This window comes from Silurus aristotelis (assembly GCF_946808225.1).
Source record: "Silurus aristotelis genome assembly, chromosome: 25".
In the NCBI taxonomy this organism is placed as follows: domain Eukaryota; kingdom Metazoa; phylum Chordata; class Actinopteri; order Siluriformes; family Siluridae; genus Silurus; species Silurus aristotelis.
This window is the reverse complement of record NC_139598.1, coordinates 18,897,467-18,907,466: the sequence shown is the minus strand read 5'-3', so window position 1 is coordinate 18,907,466 and position 10,000 is coordinate 18,897,467. Positions and strand designations below refer to the sequence as shown.

The 10,000-nt window shown below is 41.6% G+C and overlaps 3 protein-coding genes across 8 annotated transcripts in view; 1 reads left to right on the top strand and 2 right to left on the bottom strand.

Moving 5' to 3' along the window:
• LOC310720122 (sodium bicarbonate cotransporter 3-like) overlaps positions 1 to 668 on the bottom strand; it is a gene marked incomplete at its 3' end in the record, with an annotated part of 18,879 nt that extends 18,211 nt beyond the window's left edge. Inside the window, exon 1 of the mRNA XM_083530467.1 lies at positions 465 to 668. Within this exon, the coding sequence (XP_083386593.1) occupies positions 465 to 509 (45 nt within the window). The 5' untranslated portion in view covers positions 510 to 668. The remainder of the gene's footprint in view (positions 1 to 464) is intronic.
• LOC310719501 (beta-1,4-galactosyltransferase 3) overlaps positions 1 to 10,000 on the top strand; it is a 389,210-nt gene that overhangs the window by 112,626 nt on the left and 266,584 nt on the right. The window lies entirely within an intron of this gene.
• The window catches only part of cspg5a (chondroitin sulfate proteoglycan 5a), a 24,193-nt gene continuing 20,575 nt past the window's right edge, over positions 6,383 to 10,000 (bottom strand). For all 6 annotated transcript variants that reach the window (XM_083529280.1, XM_083529282.1, XM_083529279.1 and 3 more), the window contains one exon: positions 6,383 to 7,172. In XM_083529280.1, the coding sequence (XP_083385406.1) occupies positions 7,002 to 7,172 (171 nt within the window). In that variant the 3' untranslated portion in view covers positions 6,383 to 7,001. The remainder of the gene's footprint in view (positions 7,173 to 10,000) is intronic.

Sequence of the window (10,000 nt, the reverse complement as noted above, 5' to 3'; positions counted from 1 at the left end):
TGAACTGGAACCAGTAAAAGTGAATGATCTCCCAGTTCAGTCCCGTTATAGCGTCGTTAGTAACGCGCCTTCAAACCACAACACGCACCGCCTGCACTGCGCATGCTCAGCAGCCGCGCACATGCGCAATGGAACCGCGTAACTCTTTGACATACTACTATAGTAGAAATGGTGTGATGTGAAGCGTGTTCATGTGCATCCTACTGTTTCGCTCTCACACACACACACACACACACACACACACACACACACACACACACACTAAATAACACTAAAACACACACACAGGTCCTGATAAACAACTCTACATCAGCTTGTCACAAGCACAATAATCACTAGGAGCACATTTTCGTCTTTATAAAAGATTTATGAACTGAACCGATTCCTCAGCTCGGAGTCTGTCAGGGAGCAGCGCGAGCTCGCGGCTAACTCTAAGGTCTCCAGGAGTTTCATGAGGCGCTTACCGTGGTCAGGAGGGGCTTCATCTGCTCGCCCTTCTCTTCCTCCATTTGTTCGGATGGTGAGCCCACACTTTTCTTTCTTTCCTCTACTCTCGGCTGATTTAAATACGACTCCCTCAGCGCTCTTCCCCCTTTTCGCCCTGCTGCCGTCGCTATAAATGTGGCAGAGCTAAGCCACGCCCCTCCGCTTGACTGACACCTCGCTAGCACGCCTCCCCGCGCGTGCTGTTCGCTTTCTGAGGCCCCCTGCGAGCCTTCTTTTGTGACGTAGCAAATGGGTGTGCATAATAATGAGGGGGGAGGGGCCTACGAGTGCAGCTGGAAGCAGGAAGCAACGAGTAAAACAATAAATTGTAATAAATAATAATAATAATAATAATAATAATAGTAATAATAATAATAATAGTAATAATAATAATAATAATAATAATAAGAGAAGAAAAAGAAGAATAAATTACTGTTGATGATTAAATTTAATACTTGCAAGTGAAGCTGAACACAACATGGATTATTAATAATAATAATAATAATAATAATAATAATAATAATAATAATAATAATAATAATAATAATAATAAATTATTGTTGTTACTTATGATATAATTTAATACTTTAAATTGACATTCTACTTCCACAAAACAAAAATTAAAAACAGTCGAAAATTAAACTAATAATAATAATAATAATAATACAATGTACACGTATATAATTATAATATACAGTATAACAAATATTTTTTAAAAATACATTACAAAGTCAGAGTCAGAATCAGAAATAACTTTATTATCATGTACGTTTACACACACAAGGAATTTGACTTGTCGTCAGGAGCTTCCAGTGCAGGAGGAATAGAGCACAACAGTAAACCAGACAGTTAAATATTGTTTAAATTAATGTACAGATGTGTTTTACAAGTGCGTAGTTTACAGATGGACCGTTTGGATTCTATATATAAACGTGTCAGTTATGATGGACAATGTGTAGTTATGAATATTTAATTGCACATGCTGATTATAGCCTGCTGGAATAAACTGTTCTTGTGCCTGCTGATCTGGTGGACGAGGTTCTGTAGCGCTGACCAGAAGGCAGCAGTTGGAAGAGAGAGTGGCCCTTAGTTAGTTCTTAGCCCTTTTTCTCACTAAAGGAGTGAAGATCTTGGAGATTGGGCAGTGGGGCACTAATAATCCTCTCAGCAGCCCTGACCGTCCTCTGAAGCCTCCTGATGTCTGATTTTGTAGCTGAACCAAACCAGACAGTTAAAGATCTACACAGGACAGACTCTATGATGGACGAGAAGAACTGTTTCAGCAGCTTCTGTGGCAGGTTGAATTTCCTCAGTTGATGAAGGAACTACAACCTCTGCTGGGCCTTTTAGCAATGGAGTCAATGTTATTGTCCCACTTCAGGTCCTGAGATGGTGGTAACCAGAAACCTAAATGACTCCACTGTTGTTACAGTGCTGTTCATGATGGTGAGTGGGGATGAATGATCATCTCCACTGGCTCCATCTCCATGGCTCGTCTCCATCCTGGATGAGGCAAATGACTGTAGTCTCGTCCGCAAACTTCAGGAGCCTGACAGAAGTTTTTTTTTTTTTAGAAGTGCAGTCATTTGTGTACAGTGAGAAGAGCAGTGGGGAGAGAACACAACCCTGGGGAGAACCAGTGCTGATAGTGAGAGACCTGGATGTGAGTATCTGCTGAATGTCTGTCAGGAAGCTGGTAATCCACTGGCAGATTGGGGTGGGCACAGAGATCTGGGTCAGGTGGGCTGAGAGAAGGTATTAATGATGGTATTAAAGTCCCAACTGAAGTCTACAAACAAGATCCGTGTGTAGGTTTCAGGTCTGTAAAGATGTTGCAGTATATAATGCAGTCCCATGGTGACTGCATCATCTGCAGACCTGTTTGCTCTGTAGGCAAACTGAAGTGGATCCAGCAGAGGTCCAGTGTTGTCCTTCAGGTAGGCCAGGACCAGTCTTTCAAATTACTTCATGACCACAGACGTGAGAGCAACAAGTCTGTACTCATTAAGACCAGTGATTTGGGGGGTTTTGGGGACTGGAATGATGGTTGAGTGTTTAAAGCAAAACGTATAGAATTAGAATTATAAATTACAAACGGCTGAAGAAAGAAAATGTTGTTTCTTATTGTATATGATATCTACTCATTATCACAGTGTTTTCAGAACCTGAGTATTCCCATGACCTTCCACGTGTGTGTGTGTGTGTGTGTGTGTGTGTGTGTGTGTGTGTGTGTGTGTGTGTGTGTGTGTGTTTGACAGAGACCCTAACACTAGGTGATTGTGACAATTTTCCATTCAAAGACAAAAAATGATCCATGGTAAATATTTTCCCAGATCACATTATATTATTCATAGATTCATTTCACTCTGTGTGTGTGTGTGTGTGTGTGTGTGTGTGTGTGTGTGTGTCTGAAGAGAGAATCACAGGAATAACAACTATGAAGGGTGTAATAAAGACTGTCACACACACATTTATTTAATTGCACTTTTCATCTGTATAAACTGCAGCATTTACAGTGATGTAAAAAACAAAAACACACCTGTCAAAAATAAAACCATATAATAATCATAATAAACTCATAATATATTAATAAAATGTACACAGAATAATTATAATAAAAATATTTTAATAATTAAAATCAATCAATATAGAAATTAGATTAATTAAATAATAATAAAAAGTCGTGTGTGTAGTGTGTGAGCTGAAGCCCAATATTGTGTTACTGTGTGCAACGTTTTCCACAGTAATGAGCATACACACATGTGTGTGTGTGTGTGTGTGTGTGTGTGTGTAGTAGATTTGTGTTGTTTCTGGGTGGAACATTGGGTTAGAGGTGAGCTTAGAATCTTAACAGCTTTATTTCACTCTGCAGGACGTTTAATCCAGTTTCACTCTCATGTTACACACACACACACACACACACACACACACACACACACACCTCATATTAGTGGGCTGTAACACAGAGCTCCAACTGTGTGAGAATGAGGACGTGTGAAGTGGTGTACAAGGAAAGTGTATTTGTAATGTGTGTGTGTGTGTGTGTGTGTGTTTTTTCCTTAAGAAACACTGCCTTACATCCCTCTTTAATAAAAAAAAACAAAAAAAACATCTTTATTCATTAGGAGATCAGCAGATGTGTGAGATACGAAGCTTCAGCCTGGTGTGGAGTTCACCTGGAGCCCTGAGAGAACTGAGCTGAGACGAGACGTTGAGACACAGACCAGGCCTCATGAGGGACAAATGATGTTCAACATTTACATCAGCTGATTATTTTACCATCACACACACACACACACACACACACACACACACACACACACACACACACACAGAGTACAACAAATAGGTCGAATCTGAGTCAGTTCTAACGTCATTTACAGACGAATGAACAGTAGACACTTGTGTTTATATCAGGAGACGTGAAAGTTCACCAGACTCCCTCTCTTTTTATTATTCATTTATTTATCATAGATGTTTGGAATAGAAGATCAGAGTAGACCACACCCCCCAGCCTGACTCTCAGCCAATCACAACACACACTGTGATATCTGTGTCTGATCGATTAGACCATCTGGTAGTCTGATAGGTGTCTGATGAGAGTCTGATAGGAGTCTGAGGAGAGTCTGATAAGAGTTTGATAAAAGTCTGATAGGAGTCTGATGAGAGTCTGATGAAAGTCTGATAGGAGTCTAATGAAAGTCTGATGAGTCTAATAGGAGTCTGACGGCAGTCTGGTGTAAATCACTGCTTTGCTCCATTAGAGTTCTCCGCCAGTTTCTTCAGAACTTCCTGTGTGAGCCTCCTGCTGTAGCGGTTGATCTTGTGGTGTCCAGGCATCCAGCCGAGGAGGAAACGGTGAAAATCGGTCCACGCGAAGGCGAACATGAGTCTCCACTCATCCTCCAGCTCTGAGAAGTTCTCCTTCTCCTTCTCAGGAACGGCTCCTCTAAGTTCGGAGAAATAAAAGTCCAGATAACCAGGAGCTCTTTTCTCGCACTCGCGCTCATCCAAGCAGCTCCCCAGGAAGTAGATGAAGTCCTTCATGCCGCACCCACCGCCTACGTACTGGAAGTCCACGGCAGCCACGTGGGAGCCGTTTTTGGAGAAGCAGAAGTTGGCCAGTTTGGCGTCTCCGTGTAAGATGGTTTTAAAGCGGCAGCTGTCCAGGACGGCGTCGATCTCAGGAGCAGCCGCTTTTAGCTTCAGGTCTGTCAGAGCCTCCAGCTCATCAGGACGTGTCTCTAAGTGCCAGTACGTCCCCACGGGCCACAAACCACGTGCAGGGACTCCGAGGAAAAGGCCATGGAAGTTAGCGAGCCAGCGTAGACAGGCTTTAATCTCGCCGTCCCTCACGCTCGTCCTCCTGTCCGGGAAACCGGCCACGTCCAGATCCTCCAGCACCATCAGCTGCTCCTCGCCAAAGGACTGAGCCGCCAGGCATTCTGGGATACGACAGCGTTCATTAGTGCGGTAGTTTTTGTACCAGTGCGTCTCCACCTGATAGGATCGAACTTTACGGCGGTGAGAGACGTCAGTGTGCCTGCACGCTTTGGGGAACATCACGTGTTTAACCACGACTGAGGAACGTTCACAGCCGTGCAGGTGAACACGTACGATCTGACCGTAACCGCTCCACAGCGTCTGGATCTTACAGCCCATACGCAGACGCTCCGCACACGTGGCCTGGAGGATCAGATCCTGGTGTTCCTGCTTCATCCTCACACGTGATTTTATCCTTAATTGTGTTTTATTGCAAGGTCACTGATGCAAAACAGATTTTTACCTCAACATTAACCTGTTCACGTGGATGACGCGTGTTTCCTTTCCGGTTATGAGTCTGTTCACAGGCGGTTAGAAAGCAGATAACCTTCATAAAGCCGTTATAACCGCTCACAAACCTCAAGCGACACAAACACATGAAATTCAATGAATGAAGAAAATAAAACTTCCGGTGTCGTGTGATATTGTGTGCTCCCCCCAAAAACCGCTTCCGGTCGTCACGAGAGAAAATACAACAGGACCTTTTTTTAGGTGTCCGTGTTTATGCCTGATTTTAATTTTCAAGAGAAATTGTGTACAAAAATTATAAATAAATCAAAAATCTTTTAATGGTGTGAATAAAAAAAAACTGTGTTCAGTTGTGAAGCTCAATCTTAATCTTTTACAGCACACTAGCGTTCAAAACGTGCTAATGTTGGCTAACCGAATTAAAGAAAACAATAAATATCTAATCATATTTAAATCAATATATTTATCAATACGTTTAATCAAATACTTGTAAATATATATAACAAAATATAAGATGTTTCTTTGTTATCGTATTTATAACCAGGCGCGTGACAGGGCGTTCAGGTGCAGGGGGTGTAGGATTTGTCGCCACACCCGATTTCTACGCGCAGCTTCTGGTTTTTATGTTGGGAAAATCTATTCAGCCAATGTAAGAAATTCTGTTAATTAACTACACTAATTATAACTATTAATAAAACTGCACTCACCTGCTCATGTTCAACTCGGACGACAAAAAAATTGATGAAGTTCTGCTGCAGTTCAGAATTGATCCACTAGAGAGCGGTGTAACATTGCAGTTACACTACATTACAGGCTTACCCCGTGTGTGTGTGTGTGTGTGTGTGTGTGTGTGTGTGTGTGTGTGTGTGGTGGGTGTGTGTGTTTAATGGAGCATGTAAATTTAATCCTGTCTCTCCCCAGAGCGCCATAAACTGTAACTATAATTTAATAGCTGCTCCCTCTAGTGGATCAACTCCGAACTTCAAGTAGTGCAGAGGGGAAGTGTGTGTAGGCACGAGAGTGAGGGATAGAGGATAAGGGTATAGAGGAAGAGTGTGTAGAGGAGTGTAAAACACACACACACACACAAACTGCCACTCAGTTGTTCATGTTAAAAAGATTTTATTTGAAGTGTGTGATATTTTTTTTCTGTTTCCAAAAAAGTAGAAAATAAAAACAAGTACATCAAAAGATTAGAAATCACATCAAAGAAACAGAGACACACACTGCGCTTTGATCTTCACATCAATCCGAGCAGAAGTGATCTGATATCGATCCGATATTTAACACACACACACACACTTAATTAGTCAGACACTGAACACCAAGTCGTCTCTGAATCAACACTCTCTAGCACAACACTTTACACTTTAAACCTCACACACGGGTTAATCCTGTTTATTCTTTATACAAAATACACCGACGCATGCCAGAAATCAGGGGTGTGTGTGTGTGTGTGTGTGTGTGTGTGTGTGTGTGTGTGTGTATATGTGTAATAAGTATATTTGTGTGTGTGTGTGTGTGTGTGTGTGTGAGTGTGTGTGTGTGTGTGTGTGTATATATGTCTGTGTGAAGGGGGAGGTCAAAGTGGGAAAAGAGACTGGTAAAGGGGCGGGGCCTCGATGTGAATTCTCATTGGTCGTAAGAGCAAAGGGGTGGGGTTATATATTTTGTAGTGGCGAAGGTGGAGGTGAATCTGTGTGGTTTGTGGTTTAATTTCTTCTCTACATCATGTTATTCTGCAGCGAGTTTACCTCCGATGAGTTCTCTTCGCCCAGCACCTTGTGGTTCTCATGTTTTGGAGTGAGTGAGTTCTGGATGTTCAGAGACTCGTCTTCTTTGGGCGGAGGAGACTTCACTGCATCCTCCAGCTTATTCTGGGAGTTCGGATCATCCTGAGGGATAAAGAGGATAAGGATCAGGCTGCAAAACATCTGATTAGTCAGATCGTCTCCTCAGCTCACTAGACATGTGTCTGATTTACTCTTTTATATCTGCGTGTCACCATCTTTCATTCGGGTTTTTTTTATTTATAAATTGCTGTAAAATAATTAAAAAAAAAACACAATAAGAAACACATTTGCTGTAAATGAAGCTCTTAGTTTCTAACAAAACAAACTTTTGACTGTGAGAAATGTTCATAGCTCCTCCAGAACCTGAACTTCTGCTTCAACACCTCGCACTGACCACACACAAACCCCAAAGACTTACCTGCAGCTTTCCTCCAACAATAATAAAATATAAAACACCTTTAAACACTACATCCGGTTTCAGTACCTAAGGTCCAGGAAAGCACAAGAGAATCAAGACTCATAAACATGAAAGAGATCCACAGCAATGCCCTTTTATTCCCAGCTAGCCAGTGTAACGCAGGACGAGCTGCTCACACACACACACACACACACACACACACACACACACACACATACACACACACGCAATATTCCACAAAGGAAGATCACTTCATGTGTGTGTGTGTGTGTGTGTGTGTGTGTTTTAGGGCTGTATGGGGGTGTACTTATTTATTAGCAAGCAAATTCACACCAAAGTTCATGCACACATGCAGCTTCCCCGCGACCCATACAGCCGTCTGAGAAACAGCACACACACATTTACAGGGTTTTACTGCACAGAGCACTGAACTACAGGAACCTGAAACTTTTATGTATGGAATTAAGTATTTGTGTAGATTTGGGTATTTGTGTAGAATTAAGTATTTGTGTAGATTTGGGTATTTGTGTAGAATTAAGTATTTGTGTAGAATTAAGTATTTGTGTAGATTTGGGTATTTGTGTAGAATTAAGTATTTGTGTAGATTTGGGTATTTGTGTGAGATTAAGTATTTGTGTAGATTTGGGTATTTGTGTAGAATTAAGTATTTGTGTAGAATTAAGTATTTGTGTAGATTTGGGTATTTGTGTAGAATTAAGTATTTGTGTAGATTTGGGTATTTGTGTAGAATTAAGTATTTGTGTAGATTTGGGTATTTGTGTAGAATTAAGTATTTGTGTAGATTTGGGTATTTGTGTAGAATTAAGTATTTGTGTAGATTTGGGTATTTGTGTAGAATTAAGTATTTGTGTAGAATTAGGTATTTGTGTAGAATTAAGTATTTGTGTAGATTTGGGTATTTGTGTAGCATTAAGTATTTGTGTAGATTTGGGTATTTGTGTAGAATTTATTGTTTATGCAGTATTGGTGTTTTGTGCAGAATTGGGGATTTGTGTAGGAGATTTGTGTTGAATTGGAGATTTATGTAGGATAAAGTATTTGTGTAGAATTGAAGATACAGAATAAAGTCTTTGTGGAATAACCATCGTTATTTGTAGTGTTTATCCTCTGTGTTTTCTCCGTGTGTTAATAATCTGTATGCTGTAGTTCAGGTTTTACTCAGACGGTCAGACAGACGGTCAGACAGACGGTCAGACAGACAGACGGAGTTTATTGCAGCAACTGTTCTGTTTCTATATGAGGACCTCGGACAGGACGTAGGGATACGATGTTTCCATGGGGACCATGTAAGGTTGAAGAAAACAGGAATTTTTGTAAAACCTTTTGTCGTTGAGCTTCAGGACGGATCCTGTATTTCAGTACTATTAGAGTTCCAGTAGAGGAACAGCTAAAGAACCCTTAAGGGGCAGAACCTCTTTAGGTTCTTTTTCTGATAGAGAAGCTCACTGCTGTAGGATTCTGAGAAGGTTCCTCAGAGGGACAAGACAAGAACATATATAACTGACAGGTAGTGAAACATTAATAATAACTACAAGTATGAAACTGTGAAAACTTCATGGAGAGTAAAAGTGAACATGAAGATGATAATCATCTCTTTTAACAACAAGATTTTTGTTTTCACCTGCTCTTTCTTTAGTTTTACTGTCTGTATACAACAGTGTGTGTGTGTGTGTGTGTGTGTGTGTGTGTGTGTGTGTGTGTGTGTGTGTGTGTGTGTGTGTGTTGGCTGCTCTCCAGCAGGTTATTGATCGTTGGATGCTGCTGTAGATCTCAGCTCTAAAGAGGCTCAGAGCTTCTTCCTGTCCTCTGAGACTCATCTCCATTCACAGTGTACATTTCATTTACCTGACTCTCTCTCTCTGTCTCTCTCTCTCTGTCTCTGTCTCTCTCCCTCCCTCTCTCTCTCTCTCTCTCTCTGTCTCTCTCTCTCTGTCTCTGTCTCTGTCTCTCTCCCTCCCTCTCTCTCTCTCTCTCTCTGTCTCTGTCTCTCTCTCTCTCTCTCTGTCTCTCTCTCTCTCTCTCTCTGTCTCTCTCTCTGTCTCTCTCTCTCTCTCTCTCTCTCTCTCTCTCTCTCTCTCTCTCTCTGTCTCTCTCTCTGTCTCTCTCTCTCTCTCTCTCTGTCTCTCTCTCTGTCTCTGTCTCTCTCTCTCTCTCTCTCTGTCTCTCTCTCTGTCTCTCTCTCTGTGTCTCTCTCTCTCTCTCTCTCTCTCTGTCTCTCTCTCTCTGTCTCTGTCTCTCTCTCTCTCCCCAGGAGGATTATAGGAGGGAATAAATATTGATTTTTGTATCTCAGCATGTCTGAAGGTCAGAGCATTTAAGCCGTGGTGTCTGAACTTTATTTTATTTGGAAGCAGATGGAGGAAAACTGATGGAGTCACAGTCCGAGGTTCAGGCGTCACCTTTATAACTGCTTCATACATCAGTGTCACCCACTTCACACAGCGCTGCAGGAATAACCATATAGCTCTCTCTATAACTCTCTATAACTCTC